This window comes from Hylaeus volcanicus, chromosome 4 (genome assembly GCF_026283585.1).
Source record: "Hylaeus volcanicus isolate JK05 chromosome 4, UHH_iyHylVolc1.0_haploid, whole genome shotgun sequence".
NCBI classification, from domain to species: Eukaryota; Metazoa; Arthropoda; class Insecta; order Hymenoptera; family Colletidae; genus Hylaeus; species Hylaeus volcanicus.
Genome location: NC_071979.1, coordinates 10,360,701 through 10,374,034, shown reverse-complemented (window position 1 = coordinate 10,374,034; position 13,334 = coordinate 10,360,701). Strand labels below are relative to the sequence as shown.

The following is a 13,334-nucleotide window of genomic DNA, read 5'->3' as shown; positions in this document are numbered from 1 at the left end:
TTATGAACGCGCACTTTGAGTTTTATGGTCGTGAAATTTGAACAATGAGCGGGGGCTATTCCGCGACGCGGTAACCGTACGTTATGAACCGTTATTACGTGACATTAGTATTCAAGCAGTTGTACCATTTTTACGTTTTATATACCGTGGGGTGCATTCAACGTTTGAGCGATAGTAGTCAAGTAGCACGGCTAACCAGCGGACCGTCAGGAAATATTAGTCGGATGAAATGAAATCAGTGCTATCAAATTTCTGCACGTAATGCGAATACCTGGTCGTTTAAATAATCCATGTGGGAGAGGGCACGGTACTCCTCGTAAGTAAGTAGGTTCGGGTAAACCCAGTCTATGGCGATACTGCTTAGAAAAAAGGTGTTCATCATATTTTTCTATTCTATTCGTAAAAAAGAACGTTTCGAACACGATTGAACGGTATGCGGAGACTCGATTCGCGGATGCATGCAAATAGCTTAATCAGGCATGCGAATACGCGGCTGAGGAAATAAGGTCGATGTTGATAGTTTCCGACATTCGTGCCGATCGATCACAGTGGCGAGCAATTCGCGAAACGAGGTGCGAAGTGAAAACGTTAATCGACGTTCGCGTGATAAGTTCTCGTAGGCCGCCCGTGTCTCGTTCGCCTTTCTATCGCCGCACGTAAGAACTTTGATCTTCGCCAAGTGCACGGCTTTGAATTCGTACGAAAGCAATTTCCCTCGAATAGCCAAGCCCTCGTGTGCGAGATAACGCTAAGATCGATTCGTGCAACGTGCTTCTAAGCATCCATCGGGTGACTCGGAACAAGATTAATCGCGCGCATAATACGGGCTTCCCTCTAAACACGCGAACCCGCGCCTCGTTTTTCAGCGACAAATTAGTCACGTGGTTGGACACTCTTCCCCCTTTTTCACTTGCAACGATGACGGGACAGATTCGGGGGAAAAGTTTGCATAATTCAACGCGTGAGAACGTTTTTATTATAAAAATCAAAACGCTGCAAGAGGCGAGTGCAGGAGTACAAGCAAAAACATAACAGGCGCCAAGTTCTCGTAAACGTTGACAATGACCCTACGCAGAGATCACCTTTAATGCTGCTCCGTAATGACGTTTCTCCGCGTAAAATTGTGTAACGAGATTCCAGGATGGCGAAAGCCACGGGGAGTCTATGGGTGGAAGCTCCGGGAAGTAGGGAAACGACGCTAGGCCACGAGAAGAGTGGCGTAACGGGGGGAAGAGGTCCCTGTAATGGAGGTTTATTGGCAATTAATCTTGTGGACCGGATGTGCCCGCTTCGCCGGCCACGATACACTTCCGTCTCGCCAAGCTACCGGTAAACCGTAGAGAGATGTATTGCATCGTCGCACGGAATCAAACGTACGTCCCCCTTTGCTCCCCCGACCCCTCTTCAAACCTCCGTCGAGTGTTCGAGACTCATCCTGGATCGGCCAGGCCATTCTGTTGATACCGATACTCCTATACTCGCGTCTTTGTCCCGCGGGAGTCTATTGTCGCACGATATCCTCCATATTCTCTAGACACCCATCAATATGATCGAACGAACTCCAAGGCTGAAAGGATGCCGCGATCTTTCGCGACGTTGCTTGATCGGTGCATCGCATCGGAGAGATACGAGTGGATTGGGGATTGTATCTGGTAACTGTTATCGACGATGGGTCCGATCAAAATGTGCTGGTGCCGATGTTAATGAAATTTTCCAAGATTTTTTATAAGGGTAATAACTCTAATAACTCTGTTTGATATTGATTCAGATATGTTGGATACGAGTTCCATCAAAGAATACCGTCGTCATTTCGCCCAACAGAGAGAACACTGTAAATTCTGTACTCAAAATAAATATTTCCACGCCCAATTAACCTGGTCGATTGTTTTCGTGTTTGCGACGCGAGTCTAGCTTTCAGAGTTTAGGATTAGCAGAAACATTCATATTTCCCGACGGCAGTCGCTCGAACCGGTATCAACGTTCCCCTTTAATCGACAATCCCCGCGAAGAGATGAAAAGAGAAGTGGATCGAAGCCAAGAGCACCGCACAGAGGTGTTGCCTCCGACTCTGCTTCGATCTCTGCAACCCCTTCTTCCTTCTCCCTTCTACTTTCCCCTGTGTCGGGCTGCGTCACCGCAACGAACCCTTTTCCACTCGAGAAGGTGAGTTTTCTTCGCTCGTCGTTAATGACCGCGTTCGTATTTATTCGACACCCCTCAAACTTGTTTTCATTGAACGTACAAGCGAGCATCGAGACATCCACGCGCCTGCGAAGGAAGTGATTACTGGCGAGACCAGGGGCGATAACGTCTGTGTTGTTTAGGCTGGAAAAGTCTGGAGGGAATACGGAAAAATGGTCACAAATCATGTGCCATTGACAAAGGTAGTCTTCTTAAAAGGGGTGAAATGAAATTATACAGTGAAATATTTTCAATTGTAGGTTTGTAAACTGCTAACCGGAAACAGTTATTTTGAACTCGTTTCGCTTAAATGATTAAATCAATGTAAACGCCAGTTTTAAACGCAATTTACACCCTACTACCGGGAGACCAGGATTATTCATGTTATATTTACACCAATAGCTCTCCAATGCTCTCGGTTCATGTACCATCAGCAGCCAAATGCAGCTCAAATAATGTACATCCGGTTTAAATAATACAATATTTCCAGAATTGTATTTGGAAACTTGTGCTGTGAGCTGATCCATCAGTCGTGATCGAATTGGTTTAACTGTCCGGTATTATAATCGGGTCAGTTCACGCTATTCCTAATTACAAAACTATGATACCGATCCTACACCTAAAACTATTTCCAGGAGAGTTCTCTTATCGTTCGATTAATGGCATAGGAGTTTGCCATTCTCAGTTTCAGCTTGGATGGTTAGCGCGTGCGGGTGTATAAAGGAGTCGAAGCATTCATTAAATTATCGCAGAATAAACGACTACGTGTAATCCTAAATTGAAGGTTGACGCCGATTTACCGACACCATACCGCAAGATTTACTTGCGTGACTATCGCACTGTATCATTGCACGTATACACACGGATGCGCAGGCGAGATAAACGCAATACTTCGTGTCATCTGTCAGATTACACCAGATAACACTTGCTATACGTGTCGTGGCTGCAGTTTGTATTTATCAGAGCGGCAGGAAATGGAAGGAGCTTGGAATAGCAAGAGGGAAACTTAGGTACTCTGTTAAATTCGAGTTCCTTAAATGAAGAAAAGCTTGATCTCGGTAAAGTCTTTCAATGGAAATCAAATATCGCATACTTTTCTCTTGTAGTGTCGCAGTCTCGCTCCGAACCAGTGACAATTCGAGAAAATTGGAACTGTGGATCGAAACGGAGCACGGTTAAAGGAGACCAATCGTAAGTGGCAGAAAACACCGCATGGAGGTAGAAGGCTCGACAAAAACCGGAACCAGCGCTGCCTTCCGGGGCATCCCCGTTCCTCTGGGATAGAGAGGAGGTGCCGCCAGGAACAGAAATGTGGGCGGAGAAGTACAAGGCGGAAGACGAGGCTGGGTCGACGGTGGTATAGCGTTACGAGGCGAGAGAATTAGTAGGTGGTTCTCTACGCAGATAATTTGTGGCGTGCAATCCCGGCCCAGCCATCTAGCCAGATAGCTAAGGCGTAGCTATACCCGCTTCGTAGTAATTTACTCCCGCCCCCCTGGGGACTCCAGGATGAACGAGTACACTCGAAACCACCGCGGTTGATTGATCGAAGAAGAAGTATCACCCGACTCGATGCGGTCGCTTTAGAAGCGACGAAAATTACACCATAAGATTACAAATGTTTTGGTAAACGCAAGTACCAAGCCTCGAAAGTGATTTACTTTCATATTTTATTAACAATTTTCAAGGTATACCAGTTTTCCAATAATTAACCTCAACCTTTGGAGATTCCAGGATGAACGAGTACACATGGTCGATCGAAGATGAAGCCAGCTAAATACAGCCAAGCGATGACGATGACAGCGATACACAAGATCGCAAACGCTTCAGGAAACGCGGCTACCAAGCGCAAGGGTGATTTACCTGCGAGTCGTCCCTCTCGATGGTCTATTCCTCGCTTCTATACTCCTGACTGCACCTCCGCCATACTTGGTTGTGTAGAGTGTCACGATGTAATGAATGCAAGACGTCGACGTGGATGATGATGAACAGAGGTTTCAGAATGCAACTAAATATTCGGATTCGGTGGGAGGCTACGCTGTATGGGATCCGTTGTTGAGAGATGTCAGCGACATCCCTTGCGGTCTCCACGTCATCCAGCCAGTCGTGTTACCCGTTATGCTGTAATGGTGTGCGCAGGTGAGGCCTCAGAGGGAGCCAAGTTTATGACGTGCGTTCCCTACCGGGTAGGAAAGAATATTCAACGCAAGGGATTCCCACGCTTATGCAAATGACAAGCGTAGGGGGTTAGCAGTTAAGTGTTGTGCTCGTGGCTAGTCTCGCGTTCATTTTGGACGATGAATATTCTCATTGGCTAAATGTTATACATTATGATCGTAAAGCTCAATTCGAAAAATCCTTCGTTTCAAAAATGTCGTAATATCGTTAATGTTCCGCGAGTTAAACGCAAAATGCCAAACGCTCGCGTTAAGCGAGTACCAGATAAAATACTTGCAGCGAGGGAAGCTCTTCGTTTAATTGTACACGGTAACACGACGCGAACGCGTTTACGTCGTTCGAAATCGCGGGGGTTGTCTGATAATATCCTTGACACACCGTACACCGCGAGCCGTTCTACATGTCCGGAATACTAATACCTACCGCTCGAATTCCATACGAATTTTGTATTACACGGCATTACCGGTGAAATATCGGCGACGTTGCTCGTAAATCGAAAATGGTAATGGGACCCAGGAGCCGCCATTACCGCGAACAAGAAATCCCGCAAGGCGTTAGATTTATCCTGTTCCCGGTCAACGATGATACATTATCCTCGAGCGTCGTTAAGACTGCACGGGCAACCTATTATCGTTCTGTGACGTCTCATCAGGGAGCTGGGGCCCTTAGCGAGGCTCGTCCGACCGCTCTTGAAATCGTCTCCGTCGCCGGTGCGCACCGACTCTGTAATTGAGTGCGTCGGTTGAGCGGTTGCGACGATACGCGAAACATACTTACGGAGAACGCGTCCACACGTGAACCAACACAGGGGGTAGACCCTAGACGCACAGACGCCAGGCGTCGAGGAGCGTGGAGAATTTGCACCCACCCTGTGCCAACCGGTGAGTAACATTCCGTGGGTTCGCAGCTCGACGTTAACGCGCGCTAACGGCCACCCTTCTGGCTGCTCCGTGGAGACTCGAGCGATACAATCAGCCTTCGAATCCGGTTTCAAGGACCAATTAAGTTAACGACTCTTAACGACACTTTTGCCTACGTAATTGTTCGACGTTGGACTAGCCAGTGATATGGAACGGAAGGTTGCAGGTTACAGATATCTTAAACTCATAGTACATTTTTACGCGAAACTACAGAAATCCTTGTCAATTCCTGTGTCGCTCACGCCATTCCGGTCCACGTCAACAGAGGAATCCGCCTCTCCCGCCTACAATTTGCCAGTTAGACCATTCACGGTCGCTTCGCCTGAACCGTGCAGCACGATATTACATTCATGCCCCGACTGCGTACGTCGCAGTCAACCAGGATTTAATATCGTGCGAAGGAGGCGTTGCGATATACGCGGCAGTCGGCAACCGTAACGCAGACGCGAGAACGTCACGCCGAGAAATGATACTTTTGCAGCTTCCCCGTAAATAAATATATCGCCGTGTTTGCAAATGAGATTTATCATTTGTTCTGCAATCGTCTCCGCGATCCTGCTCGAACTAACACACAGCCTTGAACGAAACGCTACGGGTGGAACAAGGTAGGTTCCGACGATGCTCGACGAGAGCCAACCAAGCGGAGTTAAGCAGTCCTTCCGCGCACTAGAAACCGTAACGCCCCGTGGAAACGCGACTCGGACGAGTCGAGTGCGCACGTACGAGCCAGGGAACGGAGACAAAGTTGTAGGCCAAGATGTCCGTAGGCGACCCCCAGCCCCCAAGCTACTACTGTCTTCTCTCGAGCACCGGTTAATTGGATACTGTGCAGCCGACACTCGTTTCTTTCTACGAGTCAACTTCTTCGTCCGCGCTCTTTTTTCCTGTTCCACCGCGTCTCCCTTTGTCTGTCCGCGAGGTCGTCACGCGCTCGAGGACCACCGATTGCCGCTGCGTTTGCGCGGAAAATCGCTAACCGCACGATAAGATCTGCGACAAATCGAGTCGTCATCTAAATTTGTAGCTTCCATACAGATACACTGACTATTGTTTATCAAAAACTTGCAAACTATTCTACCAAATACCAACCATCTTCGTGTAACTTCATTCTCAGGGACTAATTGCCCGTCAGTTGAACTATTCCCTCTGACGCGTCGCCGTCAGCCGAAGGGCCGCGGCGAACAAAGAGAAGACAGAACACGCATTCTGGCAGAAAGTCACCATTAGCTACTGTCGCGCGAACTGCTTTACGCGGTGTTTCATGTCCCGTTCACAGGGACGACGTCAAAAATAAGATTTCCATGGGCAAAAGGGAGCACGGCACAAAAAGCCCCAATAACGAGACAGTCGCTAATTCTTTGATGTCGGGGACGAACGGTGCTGCGCGGCACGGAAAAAGTCGCAAAAACTGTTTGATATCATCTTCGTTCCTTTGTTCCGTCGCGAAGTATAAAATTTACTACCGCGGGGGACTCGTTGGAGAGCACCGCTGCTAGACCCTGCGGATATAACTAATTACGTGCACTCAGTGGTGTCGTCACGCTACCTTTGTCAGGGGCGCTTTATCTCTCTAGCGCGTCGGAATTTTCAGTCCACGGGACATTCCGCGTTTGCGCGCACCCCTGGGGATCCAGAAGCAGAAATAGTCTAACGACGTTATCGTTACCGACTGTTCTTCGTTTTCGTGGAAATCGCAGAATCGACGCGCCCGTCCGTACGCCCCACCGTTATCTAGAAGTGTCTCTCGTCGCGTTTCCCGGAGCATCGACAAATTTTATTAGACCCCGCTCGTCCGTATAATTGTTTGTCAGAGCCGTCGATCGAGGAGACCGCTTTAATTGCTTCGCGTTTGACGATCACCTGGGCGTTTCAAATGCGCAGCTGTGAGAAACGGTATTGCCCTGCCCACGCCTCGATATTACAATTATCAATCGATACCGTAAAATTATCAAACGAACAGAAAAAAACAAGTACATTCCTCTAGGTTGCTTTAAAACTTACCTCGCATTAAATAAACAAATGTTCGAATAAAAATATGATTCATTCGTTTCAAAGAGCCCGGACAACGCTCTTCTAATTGCCAAGAACAATACACGCAGACGGCACGGAAACTCTTAATTGCGGAATCTATTGTACGCGTCGAGAGAACGTTTAAGGAAGAGCTTTGCGAGGAAAGAAATTTATTATTAGCGTTAATTATCTACGGCTGGCCATTCTGCTGCGTAATCCTCGTTGCGATCTCGCGAGCCAAGTTGTCGCCAAATGAAATTTCGCGTGGAGAAGCGCCGCAGGTGCTCGAATGGTAACATAAATTGCGAGACGAACGCTGGTAACTGGCTATGGGAAGGGTCTTGTGAAAGAAAGAGGCGTCTATGAATTCGTGCTTGAATCTGGTAATCTGAATACACGCGTATAAAAGTACCCGTTTAAATCGTAAATTCGGGAGTCGTGCTTGAATCAACGCTCGAAGATGCTTTTCACGAGTGCACTCGCCGAGCTTTGATTCTTTTGCTGTTGTTTCGTACTCTCAACGTTTCTCTGTAGCTTCTCGCTTTACTGCGCGGTCTTTCAAACACCATCCTCGAATATTAAATTCTCTTCCGACTACTAATCGCTGTGCCGTGTCACTGGGCTGGTCTCGAGTCAGAGATTAGACACGATTAACTCTTTGTTCAAGTAAAACAGTTTTTCAAATATTTCGTGAGTCGAGAATCGTACACACAAAAGATTCGACAAACTGTTTATGCGCCAGTGCGTCATACGAGCGGTGCAAGAACGACAGAGAGAAGGAAAAGCGCGTGAAAGGAATAAAACCAGATCTTTCTCGCGGCAAGAATTTGTTCGCGGAGAATTTTTATTTCTGCCATAAAAGCTTTTACGGCGAATAAATTTTTCTCGTTGTATCGAACGAAATTTATTCATCCACCGGAAATTTACGCGTAACGATTCGACGCCTTACCCCTTCCGCCTCCTCCGCCTATCCACGATCCCGTGTAGACGGTATGATTTCCTTGCTTACTTCTGGTTTCTCTTTTATCCTATACGCTCCTCCTGCGAATCGTGCAAGAATCCAAGACGTTAGTTCAAAGACTACTCATCTCCAGCTCCGACTACTTCCGTCTAAGAATCTCTCTACTTTAACAAGAAAAAAGGCGTTTTCTTATTTCCTGAAAAATCTTCATTTCTGGAGATGATGGGTTCTCGCGTGTACAGTCCTCGATTCTTCCGGGGCGGTTTGCACGGAGAAAGGGATCAGGTCCGATCTAGGTCACCTCGGTATTACGTCCCGTGGCATCCGCGGAACGTAATTTACGGGGCTGTCATTTAACAAGTGATTTTCGACGGGTTGAGACCCCCGTGACCCGGCATGCTCAATTTACGCTCGCGACACTCGTTAACGGGATACCAGTCGGACAAGAGACATCCCGGTGCAAAAGAAGAGAGTTTCACTTAGCGAGATACAAGCCCGACACCTTAAACTGATAAATGGACTGCGAAGGGGAACTTTCGTCGACGGCGGTGGAAGACGAGTTTCGCGACGTCTCTTTGTGGAAACTTCCCAACGGGCGAGAATTAATCGTCGTTGCGAAACCGGATCCGCGAATTTAGCGTACCCCAACGGATTATCCGGCGGCGATGAGCGAGCGCAAACTCGAACGCTCGATTCGATCGATCGACGAGGACAACGCCGTTCTCGAGTCGTCTTTCGCTCGTCTCGTCAACGTCTCGTAATCTCCGACCTTTTTGTGCTCGCAGCTCGCCACGAATACGCTCTGAATACAACGCCGCCGTGTAATTTATGAACAAACTTTGGCTACCAGTGCCGAGTAAACTTCAATTTTCTCGGCTCTCGCGGGACCGAGACCGGACAGCACGTAAATTTTTCGATTGCTTTTGTTGTTTCCACATCCGTGTCCTTCCCTTCTTGGAAGAATTCATGTTCTGGCCGCGAGGAACTCGCGCTTCTACAGCTTTACGTCTTTCAAGGGCGTAGTCTATGCGTAGTCTTACCACAAGTTTTGATTCGAGCTTGATGAAACATTATTACTACTCTTTTAGATAAATCATTTAAATATCGAAACACGATAGTGACAAAGTTTACGATACAGTGTTAGATCGCTCACAATTGTCGATCTTAATACGAGTGCGAATCGATAAACTTTGGACGCACAAAAGAAACGAAAGCCCATAACTTGAACAAACCTCTCGAAATGCGTCCATACGTTTCTATCGTCAATTCCGCCAAAAACCAATTTCAATTGGACGATCATTTATTTTCCTTTGGGTGGTACCATTCTCTACCAAAGCTTAGCCGGTAAAAACTGGAATCCCCGTGAAAATTCACGAGGGCTTTTTTCGATACGCGAAACACTCGGAACACATTGAACCGGCTTCCAACGCGGGCTACTCGCTGCCATTAATATTTTACGCAAAACCATCGCGTTGTGCGCCGATAGAGGAGCTGTAATAACATTGCGGGTCGCTGAAACGAGATACGTTAGATAAGCTTGCTACCACGTGAGATTAATAACTGTCCAACCATTTCAATGTCCCCGACGTCGTGTTTCTCCCAGACGTTTGCATTTTTGCGATGATAATATTATCTAAAGTGCTCCGAAAATAACGAAGCGATGAAATTCTACATTTTGAAATAACCAGCGTTAACTCGCGAGTTCTCCAAGTTTCTTTATCCTCTAATAACGAAGCAGTAGCCACGCGGGACCATCCGGTCTCATCAATATCGTCCGGGAGGGGAAGCAATTTCGCAAATCTTTCTAGGTCGGGCGATATTAACGGACGCTAGGAAAAACGAAATACCGTGCTCGAATTTCCACGACTTGCACCGTCATCCCCGAGACACGTGTCGGCCCGCAACGTGCGCATACGTATATGAGGCCAGCCACCGGCGAAATCGTCGAAAAGAAACGTGACAATACCACCAGACGTAAAACTTTCTCGCTCGTATTAGGTTCACCGTAATATTTTTGTCTTTGTCTTCAACGCGTATGCCTAATCTTCGCGGCTACTATCCACATCTAGAGACTTTAGCAGGCGAGACGCCTAGAAAGTTAGTTTGTAGGCTCGAATGGTCGTTCATTTCGCGAAACGACGATACATCCGGCCAAATTATACATCTCATAAAGTATTCCGGGCTGGTTCCCAGAAGCCAGGCAGAGAGTATTTCGCATAATATCTTCTCTAACCCCGCCAGGATCTCGCCGACCTCCGTCGATCCGCTCGGTTGGCCGCCGACGAAGAAAGGAGCGAGACCGTGGAAGGAAGGAAACCCGAAGCCTGGGAGCGGTAACAGCGGGGAAGAAAGAATAAATACGAGAGCAGAGTTCAAGGCGGAAACGCGACCGTCCCGATACGCTGATACAGCGGAACCGAACGAAAAGAACGAAACAATATTTCAATATGCTAAAATTATCGAGCGTCTTTTCCCGGCTCTCCGCTTCCTTTGCTAAGTAAAGCCGCCATTTTTTGCTCTCCGATTCTCCCATCGACGGATAACGAGCAACGTTTTTCCCAATGTACCCAAGTTTTCGCCGGGAAACTATTCTGCGAAAAAATATAGACTGAGCGATGAAAAGTTTGAATATACCGTACAAGTATTTAAACATTTTTCTTCGAGCCTCCTGCCTGCGAGTTTGCAACAGCAACCCCCAAATGGGGAACACGATCGCGTTATCAGTTTCCGTGGTCATTCGTTGCTGAATAATGTCCCACCCACCATAAGTGACAAACAGTCGCTCAAAAATGCGAATGCGGAATTGAAAACGGAGCACATTCTCCATCTCCTCGAATAATACAATAATTCTTCCGTGGATGGCGACGGAAGCGGCGTGGCCCGTTCCGGTGTATTCAGTGAAACGCGAATGGCCCTGGACCGAGGAGGAAGCGTATCGCGTCGTATCGAGATATTGAAATGGAGCGTTACATCGGGATCGGTTTTATTTTCCCGCTCGCGTAAACCACCAGGACATATTCCTTCGTAGCGACGCGATGGGTACCTGGGGTCCAGTCGATATCGTCAGTCTTCTGGGGAGATAGCGGAGTCGGATTCACCGGACACGTCCGGCGGACCGTAAAATCGAGTCGTATATTTCAGAATTTTTCGGCGTGCATCGGAAGCTGGCTCCCATCGCGTACGCCTTCCTCTTTATTTCGATCCCTTTCTCGTGGAAAACAGCGTGGCTTTCCAAACTGAACTTTCAGGACTACTCGATATCTCACCTAGCTGGGAAATGCCATTATCGTTCCAAGTCGTAACCAGGAATTCTAGACAGCTCTGTATACGCGCTCGACTCTGTATCAGACGGTCATTCTTAACCCTGGTGTACATCGCAGAGTTTTGCTACGAACAATACAATACGGAAATATCGTTCCGAGCATAGCTCTAAGAGGAGAGCCACGAGTAATTAAAGTTAAATTCAATTCTATTCGTTGATTCGTTAATTCGGGTCACATTATAAATAGTATTAACGATGAATCTTTAAAAGAGAAGAGGAAACAGCCACGAGTAGAACGTTATTTATGTACGTAAATATCCTGTACATTCCACTCATCGTTATGGATTTCCCACTTACCGAATGTTGTTCAATCCGATTACGTAAAGCGTATCGTAAAACAAAGTAAAAATAATTCACGCGAAACAGTGTTCACCGTGTCCACGTAAAAACTGCCTTGTTTCCCGTTTCCCGTGTATGGCTTTTGTATTTATCCGTCGCGCTGCTTCTGGGTGGACGACAATGGTATACAGTTTCCATGCGTCCAGAATCGGTATGAGTTTTGAAACATTGTAATCGTAAACCTGGGTACTGCTCGCGTAACATAAAGGACTTATGCGGATACTCACCTGACGTGGAAACAGGGATGAAAAGCTGCCGGATTATCCTGCGGTGAGAACTTGGGTAAAGCGCCGTGAAGGAGAGCGAGTCGTACAACCAACAGCACACCGAACTGTAAATAAAAGGAATCCTTTATTAACGCACATCCTGGAATTGTTTCTGACTCGCGTTTGTCCAGCAATTTTTCTATTTGGTTATGCTTCAAGCGTTGCAAGTGTATCGCCATCGCCACGCGAAAACCGATATAACTAAACAATTTCTAGTTAATTCAAACTGTGTGATATTGGAACCTTACACTTGTACGAACATACTATTTTCGTGTTTCTATTTAGCCAACAAGGAATATTTGGATTTTTTGAAGCACCCTTGAGTACATTGAACGTAATTTCGCTTCCCGCTTCATTTGAATTTTCGAATTACGCCATTTCTTTGCAAACACTCGAATGTTCTATGAGCTGTTTCCCTATTGCACCCTGGACTCCAAAACGCGAATTTTCTACCTAGCGTTTACACGGCTCGAAGGATGAATGAGAAGGAAACAAAAGAGAATCCAGATTGCGGAAAAGTCTCTTACATACAGCCTTTCCTGAAGACTCTCGACTGGATGACTCGCTACACTGCTAGAACCATTCGAAGCTTTCATTAGCCAGCTAGAGAAACGGAAAACAAGAAAGGAGGTTGCAAGCTGCAAATTTTACGCTGAACTTTACCGCCTGGCACGGTTGTACGCACTTAGTACAGCTCCATTTTATGCATCTAGAACTAAATTGCATAGAGGTTTGTTAGACGTTAGGTCCTAGTGACAGCTTATCAACTGTATCAAAGCCAGGGGCGTAAATTTTGACCAGCAGCAATACCTCTCCTCCATTAACTAGCTAACCACGATGAAAGAGAACAATTTATTTCTCTAGCCTCAAGAAGATAGCAGTCGAGTCGTGTCGCGTTCACGCAGGTCAACGTGGACGTCCTCCAGCGCATTTCCGTCACGTTCCGACGCCGACGGCAGTTCGCTAACCCAATAGCCGTCCAGCCCGTCTCTCATTCCCAGACGAAGACCACTCTTTACGCCTTACCCTTCCACTTGATCGGAGAACCCTATCAACCCTTTCTCTTTCTGTCTTCGCCAGGATTCCTCTACAACTGAACGCGCGTTCTTTCCCATCCAACAGATAGAGGCCGAGTAGGTTCCGGAAGGGTTCGTGGA

The 13,334-nt window shown here is 47.1% G+C and overlaps 1 protein-coding gene across 1 annotated transcript in view; it reads right to left on the bottom strand.

The window, feature by feature from the left end:
• The window catches only part of LOC128874667 (protein O-mannosyl-transferase TMTC1-like), a 162,481-nt gene that overhangs the window by 45,845 nt on the left and 103,302 nt on the right, over positions 1-13,334 (bottom strand). The window contains exon 6 of the mRNA XM_054119598.1: positions 12,139-12,242. Coding sequence (XP_053975573.1) covers positions 12,139-12,242 — 104 coding nt within the window. The remainder of the gene's footprint in view (positions 1-12,138; positions 12,243-13,334) is intronic.